The 16,848-nt window shown below is 37.3% G+C and overlaps 1 protein-coding gene across 1 annotated transcript in view; it reads right to left on the reverse strand.

Annotated features, from left to right (window-relative positions):
* Window positions 1–16,848, reverse strand: part of LOC113115083 (glutamate receptor ionotropic, kainate 4-like) — a 297,646-nt gene that overhangs the window by 28,201 nt on the left and 252,597 nt on the right. Inside the window, exon 12 of the mRNA XM_026282354.1 lies at window positions 3,529–3,636. Coding sequence (XP_026138139.1) covers window positions 3,529–3,636 — 108 coding nt within the window. The remainder of the gene's footprint in view (window positions 1–3,528; window positions 3,637–16,848) is intronic.

The following is a 16,848-nucleotide window of genomic DNA, read 5'->3' on the forward strand; positions in this document are numbered from 1 at the left end:
GAAAAGAAGTGGCATGACTTCACCTCTGTCCCCAATATTTGACTACACACAAGTCTGAATCAGAAATGATTACAGGGGAGACTGTGGTCAATTTTAACACACTAAGTTTCTACAAGTTAGTACTAAACATACCCTCAATTAAGTTTTCTCTGCAAAAAATGAGTGTGATAAATAGTTTTATATAAAGAATAAATTTATATAAAAACCGTTTTCAAAATAGTTCCACATGTAAGTCTTAAAGGAGATCCTCCCATTTAAATTGAGTTTTTAAACCAGAGGGCAGAAATCAGTGTAAAAAATCTATTTCAAAATTACAGCAGTTTTTAATAATCCTACAAACATTATAAGTGGACTTCAGGAAACTTCATAAAATAATTCATGACCCATTTAAGCACACATTATTCCTCAAAGCTAAACGAATTATTACCATATAAAGGTCAGAAATTATTCAGCAATATTAATGAGTATTAAAGCAGTAATATTATTCAGAGAAGTTCTCTAATACATGTGAGGTAAAGCCAGCTAATATTATAGCATATATTAAATTGGATATTATGTCTTTACCGAGTCTGCCAATTGCCACCAGTCTATCAATGGCAGAGTACCAGTTTTTTTCTCTCTCAAAAGGCTGGGTTATGAAAAGCAAAGTTGTTACAAAATGTTACAAACAAACATGAGTTATTTGTGTTCTCAATCAAAGCACTGAATCTCTGGCTCCTTCTGCACATGCCAAAGGCATCAAGAGCAGCTACAAAACCCCGCAGAACAGTTTGTACAGTTTAGACAGCTTTACCACTACAAGCCAAACCGGCTCTAATATACTGTCTGTCCTTACAAAAATGTTAGATCTAGCTCATATCACCAGGGTAAAATTCAATCTGTGTGTTTGTGTGTGTGCTGTAACTCCAGCGATGACAAAAGCTCACAGCAATAATGAAAACGCTGGTGGAGTGGTCCACAGGTGCTGAGTTCTGCAGCATGTTTTCAACTGTACTGAGTTTACCCAGATAAAGCAGACTTTGCAATCAGCATGTGATGAATGGGCTGTGATAGAGCTGAAATTGCTCTTCGGTGGCTCTTTAATGCCAAAGTCTTCGTATATCTTTAAAGAGGAATAAACACGCAGTGCAAACTTCTTCCCAGTTCTCCCAGCTGCAACATCATCAAGCACATTAACAATAAAAGATCTGAGAGGAACTAATCGTTCCACCTGTACTCCACTCGTTCTTTAGTGAGACACAGGCGCACAACCTCCCCAACATAATTATCTCTATTTCACAGCAGAAACTGTTTTCATAAACCTGCTGAAAACACCAGCATATGTTGTGTTGGAGACTGGTGTGCTGATGTTCCCACCAGGCTCTTCCAAAAAGCTTTAACGAAAAATTGTTCTGGGTTAAATCAAACTTCAAGTCACCATGAAATGGAAGCTGAATTATTTTCTTCCCTATTGTGATATATATCCAAGTCATACAGCTTCTTATACGAGAAAAATGTGGGGTGGGACCTGATTTTTTATATCAACGTGTTCATGTCATCAATTCTGTATTTCTTTCTTAATTGGAAACTATATTAAGGTATTTGAGGATAACATTCCAGCATTTTTCTCCATATAGTGGACTTCAGTGGTGGCCAATGGGTTAAAAGTCCAAATTGCAGTTTCAATGCAGCTTCAAAGGCTTCTAGGAATCAAGGTCTTATCTTGCAAAAGGATTGGTTATTTTCACAAAAAGAAAAAAAAAAAGAAAAAATTGACCTGGAGTACACAGATGAAAACGAACTATGCATGACTTTTTCAATATGATTACGCAATGCGTGAAGATGCACATGCACATCGAAGAGCTAATCAGGCAAAGTATATATTTTTATATTACATTTTATAGGAAATGACCAGTCATTTTGCTAAATAAGACCCTTATTCCTTGGCTGGGATCGTAAAGAGTATTGAAATTGCAGTTTGACCCTTCAACTTGGCCATCACTGAAGTTCACTATAAGGAATAAAATCCTGGAAAGTTTTTCTTCAAAAACCTTAATTTCTTTTTGACTGAAGAAAGAAAGACACGAAAATCTTGAATGACGCAGGGGTGAGTAAACAGTAACAGGAAGTTTATATTCTGAAAGTGAACTAATCATTTAAACGTTACAAGTGCATGGATAAAAAAAAAAAAAAAAGTAATCTGCTTTACAGGCAATTACAATTACTTTCAATGGATGTGAATGGGGCCAATCTGTAAATGTTAAAATACTCTCTGTTTCAATAGAATGGCCAAAAACAATTAACCTTATCTGTGTAATGTTATAGCCAATTTTACTACTAAAAAAAAACAACAACAACAACATCTAAAACCTAAACAACCATAAAAAAATGAGAACTTTAAAGCTCAAATCGACTACAAAAATAATACTCAAATAATACTCAAAAATGTAAGTGCTTTTATAAAATTATACACTTTACATTTCTGCTTTTAAATTCTCCAAAAATTTAGCAGATTTACTTCCATTGTAAAGGCCTGTTCACACCAAGACTATAACTATAAAGATAACTATAAAGATATAGTTCTAAAAATCATTCTCAGTATTTAAGTATAGCAGAGGCGACACCACAACTACAACGCTAAAGGCACAGGAAAACAATATCGTTGGAAACACTTTCAGAATTATTTTTTTCCAGCTGATGAACAATAAAAACCCGAATCGAATCAATCCTGCTGTAACGAGCTTGGGAATTTAAAGTGGCAGACACACATGCGCTTAGCATGAACAGATGTCATTATTATAGTAATCTTTATAGTTATCATTCTTGGTGTAAATGGGGCTCAAAGCTCTCAGTCATTATTTTACAGATGGTGTTGACTGATCTTAACTTGTAGTGAACCTGGAATATTCCTTGAAGCAGCATCATGCTGGTCGACCAGCGGTAAGTTTTGCTTAGAAACAGCATGACTATGCTTGTCTTTTCAGCAGTTCTACACGCTTATCATATCATTCATCAGGTGTAAATTGAACTGAAGAAGATTTCTCCATCTGTCCTCAACAATCTTTTTTAAACCAGCTATTTATTGGCTTTCGAGCGCTTCATTCACCTTGCATGGCCCCTCTTCATTCGCAGTCTCTTTATTCCCCTCTCTTTTCTAGTGAGGGATGATATGCAACATCCGGCCTAAGGCTGCGGAGAGCCTCTTTTTTCTCATCTCTATACAGTGTACGAGAAGATGAGAAAATTGCCCCTAGATAACAGCCTAGCGGATTACATCTTCAATTGGTGGTTGCTGCTCCAGGAAATGCTATCACACGCATACTTGTTAGTTTCCACTCATCTCAGAGGAGAAGAGTCTTTATTTAGATCAGTGCTGAACCCCGAGGTGATCAGAGACTAGACAGACCGTTTCTGGAAGCTAAAGAGAGACTCCTTCAAAAAGGGGCAATTATATATCCTTTCCAGGGGGTGTGTGTAAATGTCTTGGCTGAATCAGTAGGGTGTGTCCTCTACTGAGGAACCTGGACCAGAGTAGATGATAGGACTCACCAGGATGGTTGTTATGGTGAGAGTGGTGTTGAATAGCGTGTCTGTCACGTTAAGTGATGGAAGCTTCCTCTCCATGGACAGTCCTTGCTCTGAATGCCACTGTCCAATCTGTAAGAGAAACACATTGAGAGTTATAATAAGCCTTTAAGAAAACTATGTGCAGCAGAAGATCCAACTGACATGAAAGAGCCTTAACGGGATAGTTCACCCATAAAAGAGATTTCTGTAATTTACTTACTTTTAAATCATTCCAAAGGCAATAGACTGTCAAGTTCCAAAATTAACAAAAAGCACCATGAAAGTATCACCAATGCATAAGATTTCATGTCTTCTGAAACTACACAGTTTGAGGAACCGACAAAAATTTTATTTGGTATTCACTTAAAGGATAAGAAAATGTGTCCTTGCTACCTTTCTGGGCCTTGAACATGGTAGTTGCATTGCTGTCTATGCAGGGTCAGAAAGCACTCAGACTTCATCAAAAATATCTTAATTTGTGTTCCAAAGATGTGAATTGAATTGAATTGAATTGAATTGAATTGAATGACGGCCTCACGGGTTTGGAACGACTTGAGGATGAGTAATTAATGACAATTTTTAAATTTTTTTCATTTTTTCAATTTCATTTGACATTTTTGGGTGAACTATCCCTTTAAACTCATAGCTGTCAAATTTTATTTGCTTTTGCACATATTCAAATATGGCGTTTCAAAACATTGTTTTGGCAATGATGTCAATCTCCATTGGCTCTTGCATATCTTGTCATGACTTACTGCAACAGTTTGAATGTGCGTTTTTGTGCATAAAATATTTAACATTTCAAATGTTGATTGTTCCTAATAAATCCTTATTGTGTACAAAATCAGTTCTATATGGCTACAGAAGATCTGGAATAATACATAAAAAAAACCCCAGAAATGACCTTTTCCATTAAGGGGCAAAATTTGTCCCCTGGAACTGATTTCCAGGGCCCTATTTTACTCTTGTATGGGCAACTTTGAGTATTTTTTACACTGTAATAATTATTTATTAATAAAATACATAAAACATTTTTCTGTGTTTGGGGAAATGGAACATCATTCTTATAGGATACACAGAGAAAATGAGCCAAGAACAATTTATGAATTGGTTAATTACTTTTTACTTAGAAAATTTTAGATCCAGCGCAGTGCTGCATCATCCTACTTTTTACTTAGAAAATCAACATTGGTAGCATGAAAACCAAAATGGTTATTCAAACTACTAATAAATTATACAAAGAAAGTGAGAAAAGGACGTTCTCCATCACTCTAAAAAACTCTCCTTACAATCACTGAAACAGAGATAATACTTTTAATTGGTTTAATTATGTCAACATTTGTATTCGATTTAATTCAGCTGTATGAGGCAAAGTTTTTGCCCCCTTATTTTGAATTTTGGTATCATTTTTGTTTATTTTAGTGCCATTTTTGTCATTTTGAAGCCAGACATTTCCAAACCCTATTCACTTTCATATTAAGAAAAGGGATCACAATATGATTCACTTTTTGTGTTCCACACAAGAAATCAAGTCATACAGGAGAGGCACATAGGAACACATATAAGGGAGAGTAAATTACGATCATTTTAATTCTTTTTTTAATTATTTCTTTAAGGCTCAATGTCAGGTGGAGGAGAATGCGGAAGTGAGCTCGTTGATGCATTCACACACACACACAAACACACACACACACACACACACACACACACACACACACACACACACACACACACACACACACACACACACACAGAACAGTCAGAACACCTTAAAGGAAGCGGCGAAGGGACATGCGCTCAATCAGAGATGCAACAGAATGCATTCATTAACTCAATTACACCCCAATTCTCTGAAGCGAGCCAATGTCCTCATTATCATTCCAGTTTTGGCTGGCACCCCTTCGCTAGACCGCCTATATGGGGCCACACTGCCTTTAATGGGAGGCTGAGTCTCCACCCAGCACACATGGCAGTCCTAAATCACCCATCATTTTTATTTTTTATTATAATTACAAAGCGGCATGGTTCACTGGGCCTCCTGCTTGAAGTATTCTGCAGAGGTGCTGCTCTATTTATCTTCCCCTCCGTACCTGATCCCTAGCGTTTCCACAGCCCAAAACGACACGGGGAGGATGATGCAGCACTGCGCTGGATCTAAAATTACCCGCTCTCTGAGATATGAAAGTGTCGAGGGCCACAAACAGGAGAGAAAGTGAGCAACAGGAACTTTTATTTTTTGTTCAAAGTAAATGTAACAAGCAAAAACAATCTAGTAGTGTTATTCTAAGGACTTAATGGATGATGCAGCCACAGAACCAGGAATATTTCTCCAAATCCTGCGTCCATGGGGGACCTTGCATGAAACAGTCCTAAAAGCAAGGGCAAAATATGTCTGCGCTAGTTTGACTTTTATATTGCAAAGGAGAGCTGCTGTTCAAGATTGCACTGATCCTCGTGAGACTGCAAGATGCCGAGGATAATCCATTTGAAAATAGTTCGCCATTCTTTCTGTAAAGTGTAAACCTGTTTCTCAAAGCGCACTGCAAAAAATACTTTCCTAATCATTATTCTGGTCTTGTTTTACACCAAAATAGTCTAAAAACAAGATATATTTACTTGAGAGAGATATTAAGATATGATAAGAGATATATATATAAGATATTTTAAATATGACAAAATGTAAGATAACAACAATACACTTCATATATTCTCTGAAAACCAGACTTGTGTTCCTGTAGCTCAATTGGTAGAGCTTTGCGTTATCAAGCGCAATGTTGGGGGTTCGATTCCCCGGGAACACATGATAGGTAAAAATTGATAGCCTGAAACTGATAGCCTGAATGCACTGTAAGTCGCTTTGGATAAAAGTGTATGCTAAATGCATACATTTCATTTAATTTTAATTTAATATATTAAATATAATAATACATAGTTTTGCTTTAAGTAAATGTATCTTGTGCTTTGCAGTGAACACAGTGAGAGATGAAGACTGGGGAAAGTGAGAATGCAAGGCCACCCGGATTCAGAGATTTCCTCTGAGAATATGATCAAAAGATCCTGCTTTCTTTTTCATTCCCTCCTCGGCTCTATGGCAGAGATACCACCTTACTCTCACAAATGAAATCCAGCGGCAGCCAAACAGCCTTGATGGCTCTGTGGAATCAACAGCACATGGCTGTGATGAGCTGAAAAGAACCCACAGCCAGACCCTGATCTCCAAACCATTTCAACAGAGAGAGGTTGTGATACCAAAAACAATTAGGATTTATTAGAAGAGACATAAAGAAAAGAGAGGAGGAGGAGTTGTAGACAGAGAGTGCAATCTGGGACAGTGAGGGACTGTGCGAGAAAGCTGTGGGCAGGAAAAGAGTCTGGATATCGTCCAATAGGGAGGAACTGCTCTGAGAGCAGCCATCAACTCAGCACAAACAGCTTTGACAAACATGAAGAACAAAACATGCCCAGAGTGGCAACTAAAGCAGACATGCATTCATACACACACACTTTTACTCAGCTATTTAAATGGGGACATTACATAGACTTTTGTTTTTATGTACAGCTAGTTAGAAATAAAATAACCTAACCCATAACAGAAAATGTGCAGCATTTTTACAATTAAAGAAAATCTTCTTACAGCTGTCAAAATAAAAGTCCTGCTTGCGACACATCAGCCAAAGAGAAAAAATGCGATAATTAAAAATGGCAAATATCGGCTATTGTATCGGTTGACCAATAGATTTTACAAATGAAGACACCCCCGAATATCCTCAAAAGATGCTTTTGTCAGATTTAGCTCACTTCTGGGTACAAATTTGACTTATGTATGTACACACAAATGCATGTATGAAAGGATAACTGGTTCTGATGTTTATATATTATGAACAGATTTTCTATAATCAGACATTTTATTTTATCACACACTCAAATACAATATTAAACAATTACAATATTTTTGGACTACTCCGAAGACAATCTGAGTAGTCCTTGCAATGCAAAACTCACCCCCATGATGCTAACGTAACCGATAAATAGCCGATACTAAAAACTGTACAGTAAAAAAAAAAAAAAAAAAATTCAAATAACATAAAAGATTTGCATTTTGCATTTACATTTTAAAAGCATGCATTTAAATGTAGGTATTACACCATTATTATGTACAGAATTAATAACAGATATTCATTTTGAGATCAGCGAAAGATTACATTCAAAACAGCTATTCAATTATTATTTTATCTAAAAAGAAATTTGTTTAAAATAATAACAGCATGTCTTAGATGACAGTCAATGCAAATATAAATAAAAATCTGGAAATGACTACTAAATATCCAACATCAATCAATATATATCCATCTATATTTGTCAATAATAAATTAACACAGAAATTATACCGATACATTGGTTTTCATCCCTAATAATCAAAGTGAAACAATTTACCCCATAAAGGATTAGAAGTAGTACTTGTAAAGAGAACTTTACTACTTAAGAGAAACTAATGAGAACGGCCTAAAGTTCAGTGTGGCAATTTAAACGTTTGACCATGATTCCCTGTGATTTAAAGGTGTATGGGTTTAACCGTTTAATACCCTTAAAGGTCTTTAGTCTGTTTCATGTCAATGGTATAAATAATCACAATAAAGGCCCAGCAAGTGACTAATTTTCTACACTGGGCCCGTAAGAGGCTATAAGGGAGCAGTTGTGGTAATTAAGTGTGTAAAATGAGAGCAACAAGCCAAGGTAAATGGGAGTAACTGGCTGAGCAGGACCCATGTCCTGTTCATTTAAACTAGGTGCGATTAATCAAGAGCTATGAGTGTTTGTCATTAATTACCGTTGACACGTACACAATATCAAAGTCAAATTTGAGCTCCACTGCTTGTACAAATGGTACTTACAGCATCCTGTATGCCTGATCAAAGCCTGTAATGTACTCAGGGACAGACTTCTCAAGTTCAACATCAGTCAGTCGTCTGCTTTAGTCGGCTGAGGTGTTGTTGTAGGTTTAAATCTCAGGAGGATTTCCCACTGTAATTCTAAAAAGAAGGTTCTGTGCAAGGTTTCCGGGGATAAAAGTAGAGAAGGGGTACAAGTGTATAACTCTACATGCGTTGTAACTTTCTGATAATGTCAGGTTAGTGGTTGTCAGTAATAATCATAGAGCTTCATACTGCTACATATGCAATTATCACCTCAGCTGTGCCAACACACACTCCTTCCCACTTTATCTGTTTCTCATCTTCCTTTTTCTTTGCTTTTCCCCACCCTGGTTGCTGCAAATCTACCCAATAATAAAAACCAGTGGGGTGGCTGGAGAAGGCAGGCAGAGTCTGGTTTATTCTGTGAATGGAGGCATGAAGAAGTCGACACAGATCAATACAGCAGTGTGAGAAAGATGGAGGAGAGGAAGAAGACTGTGACGGATAAGCCCAAGCATGGCCCTAGAAAGCACTGCAGCTTCAGAGATAACATGAATGCCTATTGTGAGCCGCCACAACCTTTCAGTCAGTTCTCAAACCAATAGGACAAAGAGGTAACTGTATCTGTGTCCGACTTGTCAACCTGCTATCAAACTATCAGTGTATGAGTCCAGGTTCCCAAGAGTGTGTTTGAACGTGAAGTGGGTGTATACAGTGGTTGAATGGCACTATCTTCGTGTGGTGCACCGCCAAGCTGCCAAGTGTCATCGCACCAATCTGTGAGTGTTCTTTACAACCTGGTGACCCCGTGACCCGCAACTCAAAAACAAGTCCACATCACCTCGTTTGACGGCTGCCCATTGCCATTTATTTAGAGGCCAGAATACACGCCTCTCATGTGGAACGAGCAGAATGTCACACCTGAAGTCATTATTGGGGGGAAACATACGCAGACGGATAGAGAGTTAAAGGCTGGTTGGAAAGGTTAGGTGGGTAAACTCCCTTTCAAGAAGTGACCTTTTACTACAATCAAAATTTCAATTTGCAGCGCATAACCGCCAACAGGAAAACATTTTTTGTTATTCCCGAACAGCAGAGCCAATTTCAACATTCATTATTTGACATTATCCGCTTGCTGCAGGGCCGTTCCCATAATGAGGAGACACTGGAGATCAGAGCCTGTCAAGCTCCACCCAAAGCGCAGCTCACATCAAAGCTTTCTACAAACACCCCCCACTCATGTTTAACAATTCTCTGCCGAAGCCCCACTGTCCGGATGTGAACATTGAAAGCAAGGAGGGAAAGATAGGCTGAGACCAATTCCTGAATACTGTCTAGTCCCCTTTTCATCATTTATTCTCCATCTCTGCTAGTGTCTTCCTTCTCCATCTCTCTGAAGGTCCTGGCTGGCTGTGCAAGGGTAATGGTGAACAGAGCAATCAATCCTAAAGCATATTATGAGCATGACTGTTATACATACAATATTGCCAACGTGACTAAATGTAATGCTAAAATGCATTGGTAATAAACAATATGATAAAAATAATTAATATGAATAATAATTCTTATTATAATATACAAAACAAATATACTATATAAGGAAATAAAGAACACACTAAACTCAGTGGCTCAAGACATTTTTGAAGGGTATAGGGAAAAGAGGATTTTCCTTGCTCTTTTCTTTGTACCATGTAAAGATACTCTGACATTCACAAAGCAAAGCTCCCTCATCAGACCACGTGGCCCGTCTTTGGAAACTTAAGCCCTTCTCAGAGGTGGAGTGATGTTATAATTACCAGAGCTTTTTTGTGATTTTAATCCTGTTTTGAATGGGCTGTGCTAGTCATTTTCCTCGATTTTCAACGGACCTGGCATTCTAGTGTCTGGAAGGGTTATGATGTCTTTTACTTTAAATGCTCTGGAAAAATAACCACGGGTAAGAACAATCCCGTGAGAACTGAAACGTTGGTAAAAAGCTGTAAATGTATTCCTATGGTCTGCCTAGCTTGTAGGCCCTTTAACTACAGTAGTAAATCAGGTTCTCCAAGTGGCAACTAGAAAATAAACAACCCAAAAAATAAAAAGATGTGCTTTACAACTATAAGTGTTTTTGTTTGTTCATTCAGAGCACTTTTTAAATTGTAAAGATGCCACACATAAGTATCATAATGACCTTTATCATAATACTGTTAATTTAAAAGTTAAAGAAAGGTTAATGAATTCTCTAATGCATATTAGAATTTACACATGAAAATACAGACTGCATTTTCTTTTATATCATTTATAAGCAGTAGTAAATGGGATTTATATGGGATTTGGAAGATTTACACAGGACAGTAAAAAAAGAAAAGTACAATTAGATTCTTTTAAGATTGGAACAGAGAGACAAGAAGTGTTCAGGAAGAGTATTGTTCAGACACTGCTGATGTCATGAAAACCAATAATATCCTGAAATCCAATCTTGTTCAATTCCAGGCTATAGATATAAAACTATGTTAGGTGTCACAATATAAATTTCACAACCATGAGCCACAATATTGGCCGACAATATCACATATTGCTGTTTATTCAGTATTTAGCACCTAGGCCCTTCACGAACAACAGTGCAAATAATGATTTTGGCATACAGAGTTCTGTCATGAATCTCTAAACGGCACAGGCGATAGGTTCGTACTTACATCATCATACACAAGGCACAGCTGATTTGTTTCTTTTTTTTGCATCAGCAGCCAATAAGCATTCATCTTAGCTAGTGTTGCTGTAAGAGTTGCAGCACACTTAAAAAAACCCTCCACTTCCCCAGCTCCACCTGTAGAGATCTGCTATGGGGTAGTTTCATTTATATGGATTTTTTCGTATACTACATTATATGTGCAGCAGCAGTATTTCTGCATGCTCACAGCAGCCTGTCTGTGGATGTATTGGCAGTAGCATGTCATGGTACTTGCTTTGCAAAAGCAGCAGCGTAGCAAAACTATTCTGCCAAGACCAAACACATTAATAGAAAGTATGCATCCTTATTCCTGATGAAACCCCAGCAGCAAAAATAAATAACTAATTAAATAATAATAATAATAATAATAAAAGACCCAGTTTAATTCAGTTTAAGCCAGTCAATAAAGGACACCAAGGTCAATAACTATATCCATAAATAACTATAATGTTTTAAGAATCATGAATTTCCAGATGTTAAAGCTGTCTAATTGTATGAAGTTCCTCCTTCATTCTTCTTTTAATTTATCCATACATTCTGCCAGTATGCAGCCAAGACTTAGTCCAAACAGAGAAGCAAAGACACATAAAAAAAGACTCCCCTGTGGTCTACAATCAAACAGCCTTTACCCACATCCACGTTCACACAACCCTCTTTGCATTAATTACCACAACACTCACTGAATACAAACATATTGGCTTTAATGTCGGATGCTAAAAACAGACAAGCCTTGTGTGCCTCCCCGCCTTCTTTTCAAGTCAGCATAGTTACCGACTCTCATGACCTCAGGACTTCTTCAGACTCTCATCTCTCTGTTTCTATCTCCTCAGAAGTAGAAAACAGTGTCTGCAATGTTAAAAGTTGAGCCTGGGATGAGCAGTAAGCCAGTAAAGACTGGATCAGAGGATGATTGGTAGGCCAGATGATGGATCTGGTGATAGCGCTGGGGTAAAAAAAAAACACACACACTCTTTTAAGAGACCTGACCATCACACAATGTGTTTCTCTCTCACACAAATCTTCTTATTTGGTTACCTCCTACAGTACTAGAGTCTTGATCATTCAGCGTTCGCAGACCCGTTCCTTCATATTTCATCATATCCACGTTATTGCTCTCCCTAGGCAGGCTCAAGCACTGACACAAAATTGTGTACATTACAGAGGGATGTTATGGCTGCTGTGACAGTTTTATTGCAGCCCGGATGAAGACATAAACGGGTAATTCATGATTTCTATCAGCAATAATGCTGAAGTCCTCAAAATGCTCCTCAACTTCCATTTCTCCAAATTCTGTCAGAAACGTGTTTTTATACTGGCACCAAACCGTATAGCATGTGAGAAATGGGTCCTTAGGAAATAAAAATATCACTCTGCGGAGCTCTTTAAACACTTTGAAATGTGAGGAACTTGTGCCTTATTGTTTAAAGCGCCTTGTCTCGAGTTGATTTGCAAGGCTCATGCCAAACCAGCTGGTGTGGTATGATATCTCTCAAGACAAGAAGTGAATTGGTAGTTTAACTCCCAGTGTGTGCCGGGAAGTGTTGACTCCTCTCCAGTGCTCAACGTGGGGTGCAAACTTGACGGAGCTTAGCGACTACTGTTGTCTGCAGCCACTCGTGATAAAAACACACATAAGACACAGACGGGCCTAATAAATGAGGTCTCGCACTGAGAGTACAAGTAAACAAATTCAGTTGAAAGACAGAGCGAGCCAACAGAGCCGGGCGAACATAATCGAATTCAAATTGCTGCGTGTGTATTAAAACAACCTGCTGTGAGCATGTATCAGTGTTGGGGAGAAATTAAACTAAAATTAGTGATGCTTCCAGCTATATTTTTTTGGGGAGCATGATAGTGCCTGATTGCTTAATAATGTTACTTGTCCTTAAACTTTTCCAACAATAGCACAATTGCATGACGGATTCTACATTGATGTATATCACTTGTTATGGCAATACAGCTTCAAAATTTTCACAATCTTTTTGTGTGGCAATACAGTTTTACAAAACATTTCAGTTTAAAAATGTAAGTCTTGCCCATTATCTTTTGTTAAATTGAAATATTTATATTAAGTCACATATTAAGTTAAATATGTGATTTTTGGGCGTACACTGATGTCTTTTGTGAAAAATGTAATAAAGTGAATCAATTCATTCAAATGTTTGATTCATTCATTTAAATTAAGACTTTAGGTAGGTATGGATGTATATATCATATTAAAGTTTTGGGTCAGAAAGATTTTTTTAAGTAATTCAAACTCTTATTAAGTAGATTAAATTAAATTACACATATTATACATGAAATTGGTCAAAAGTGACAGCTTTGCTTCACATGAATACATGTATGAATTACATTGAGAAGTTCTTTAAAATTGTAACATTTCACAGAATACACACTTTGGAATGGTAGTGTATGGATATTATATTACCCTTTGTAGTATTCACTGATGTTTCATCCCAACTTTAGGTCAAATATGGACTAACCCAGCTGTTGGGTTTAAATGTTTAATACATTTTTAACTTTAAAAGTTGAGTTAGTCTATATTTGACCCAAAGTTGGGCTGAAACAACCCAACATTTTTAGAGTTTCTAGAGTTTATAGTGTAGTATGCATGGTACACAATATTATTTAATTATAATACATGTGACCATTGAACACAAAACCAAAATTGAGATTTATACATAATCACAAAGCAGAATAAGTAAGCTTATTCAAAGCTTATTTATTTTCAAATAATCTTCCCCAAAACGAATTCGTATGAAGCGAGTGTGAGATAAGACCGGGCCTGATGCTGTCTAAACTACTCAGAGGATGAGCTCTTCCACCGAGGGGGAGAATAGAGCGGGACAAATGCGAGGTGGGAGACGTGGCCTGTACGCAGCAGGAGAAATCCAACAGCTGAAGCTTCTCCTTCAGGGAAGAGGAGCTACTACTCCCTGCTGCCAGGCCTCCTCTGCAGGTGGTATAATCTCAGGCCTTGATTAACTACTTCTATTACCAAACTTAATTACGAAATCCTCAAGAGTGGCCTGTGCTGGCGTGAGCAGGCCAACCCCCCACAGCAAGAGAGACAAACAAATAAACAGCAGCGTGGCTCCGACAGCCAGCTTCTGACTGCTATTAGGCTCCCCAGAGCTCAGGCTAATTAATAGCCCACGATGCTATCGATGGGGGAAATAAAGACAATTGACAATTGCCTCTCGCAAGCCCTGGGAGAAAGATGCAGTGCTGAGACCTGCTGGGCAAAGGGGCTGGAAGTGTGTGTGTGTATGGATTTGCACAAAAATAAGTGACTCATTTTAAAACAGCTGCATCATTGGTAGGGCTGCACAATATTATATATATATATACAATGACCAAAAGTATGAATATAAAAATAATATTAAAAATCATTGTGATTTTGTTTTGATTATTGATTATAATATTGAGATTATTATGATATTGTATAATCAAAAATTACAAATACATAAAAATAATATGGTACAATAAACACTAAAAAGTAAAAGTAATAAAAATCCAATCAGAAAAAATATAAAAATTCTACTGTTAAATACTGTGAAATATAACTGTGAAAATTTCAAATGTTAAACCATTTAGCTTTTATTAAGATCATTGTGAAACTGTGAATTAAAATTATTAAACAAAATAAGAAATATACTGTAATACTGTAGCCTACTGTACATATTTCAAAATTAAAAATGAGCAATCATTTTATTTTATTGTGAAATTACAATAAGATATGTAATATTGTGAAATAAAATGATTAAACAATAAGAAATATTTTGTATTAAAACTGTAAAAAGTTACTATAAAAATATAATGTGAAATAAAAATATTAAACAAGAAATATATTCTAATAATACTGTAAAAAAGGGACTAATACAAATCATTTTATTTTACTGTTAAATGACAACACTAATATTTATTTATCTTAATTTCTTTGTTTTCAAACGGTAAACCATTTAGCTTTTATTTAGACTGTTTTCCAGCTGTCAAAAAAGTAAAAGCTTGTCTATTTGTTCATTTACATGTGCATAGCACAATTCACAGTGAACCTAAATGTTCTCAGAAACTGAAACACTTTCACGAGCTACATGTGAATGCAGAGCTTGAAACCAGTAATACCGAGATATTGATTACAGTTCAATTTACGTATATTGTGCAGACCTAACCAATGGTGCGTTCGTGTGTGTGTTACTGCAAGCATGCTTTCCCTGCATCGCTGCTCTGAGGGCACACTGGCTGGCAGGTTGCCCAAACCAACCAGCATCCTTTCTCATGGATCCTGAAGGGCATTTCCGCCCGGCCTGCCCCCTGGGACCCAGCGGCTACACTATCTAGCGTTTAGAGTGGGGCAAAGTCAATGAGATCAAGCCACATCATCTCTGAAGCTCACAAACGAAAACCGTGTCCTTGGTCAGAGCCCATTTTAGACTGAAAAGGTGTCCCATCATAATTCTGTCCCTCCTATTCCGTACAACATCTTCATCCCAGAACAGGCTGAATTACATCGCCCATTAAGCCAAACCATCGCAGGCCAATGGAGGACACCATCTGCCCACAGTTACAAAGCACTGACTCCTTATTAGCTTGCTTGATATCGCTCATTACCCAGTCTCATATAAAGATAAACGTAGGGTGTCCTGAATTAAAGCACATTCTCTAGAAAATATTTACTAGTCTAAACAGTCTTTTTATCACTTGTTTAGTGGAGAGAGAGGAAACGCGTGGGTGAGAATGCCAGTCGGAGGATGCTAAGCTGCGCCGTACGGTGTGGCCGTGTTTAATGGGGTCTCTTTATGGAGATGACTGGTGGAGCTTATGGCAGAGAACATGCCAGATCAGACAGGGAGAGCCACGGGGAACGTCAGGCCTGCTGAAACTGAGGAATATGGTCGAGGCGGGGTGACCTTGTTAATGTCGGCACATCTTCATATGCTAAGTTGGCTAAATACTTAGGAGAAATGTTCGAGCCACTGCTTTCAAAAGATGCATCTCTGGCTGCTAATGAAACAAAAGGAAACATATATATGACTGGGGCAGGTGGGATATATATGCCCACCATTCTATTAAATAGCTCAAACTAGGAATGTGTCTATTACTGTCTAAAACAGAGGAAACATTTCCAGTTCTCTAGCAGCAGTTTATTTTGTTTTTGTGTGTGTTAAAATGAGATGAATTTGTTATTTTGTTTTGTCGGGCGGTTGTTGCGGTGGAAGAGAATGACAAGCAATGTTCTCTGGAGCACATGCTCCAATCTATTCCTTTTCCAATCTGTCACACATTTTGCTTTCCGTTCCAGTGAAACCTAAAAGGAAAACGCAAACAGCTTCCACGCTATACATCTGCTGGTACAGCTGCAATTTTATATATATATATATATAATTTTACAAATAAAAAATAAAATAAAATAATAAAACTGATTATATTAGGTCTAGATTAGAACCCATAACCTTTATTTCTTAAAGCAAAAACTATTACTGGACCAAAAAGTAATGCATGGTTTTATCCACTGTGCTCCAAAATACAAGATGGATGAAGTTATCAAATTAAGTTAATTAGAACACTTGAATTAGCTATTAGGTAAGAACACTTCCTTAAATCATTGTGTAGCGAGTTAATTACAACTTGTTTTGTAGGAAAACAGGCAGTTAATATGCAGAGGATTTTTGGATA

This window comes from Carassius auratus, chromosome 15 (assembly GCF_003368295.1).
Source record: "Carassius auratus strain Wakin chromosome 15, ASM336829v1, whole genome shotgun sequence".
NCBI lineage: Eukaryota > Metazoa > Chordata > Actinopteri > Cypriniformes > Cyprinidae > Carassius > Carassius auratus.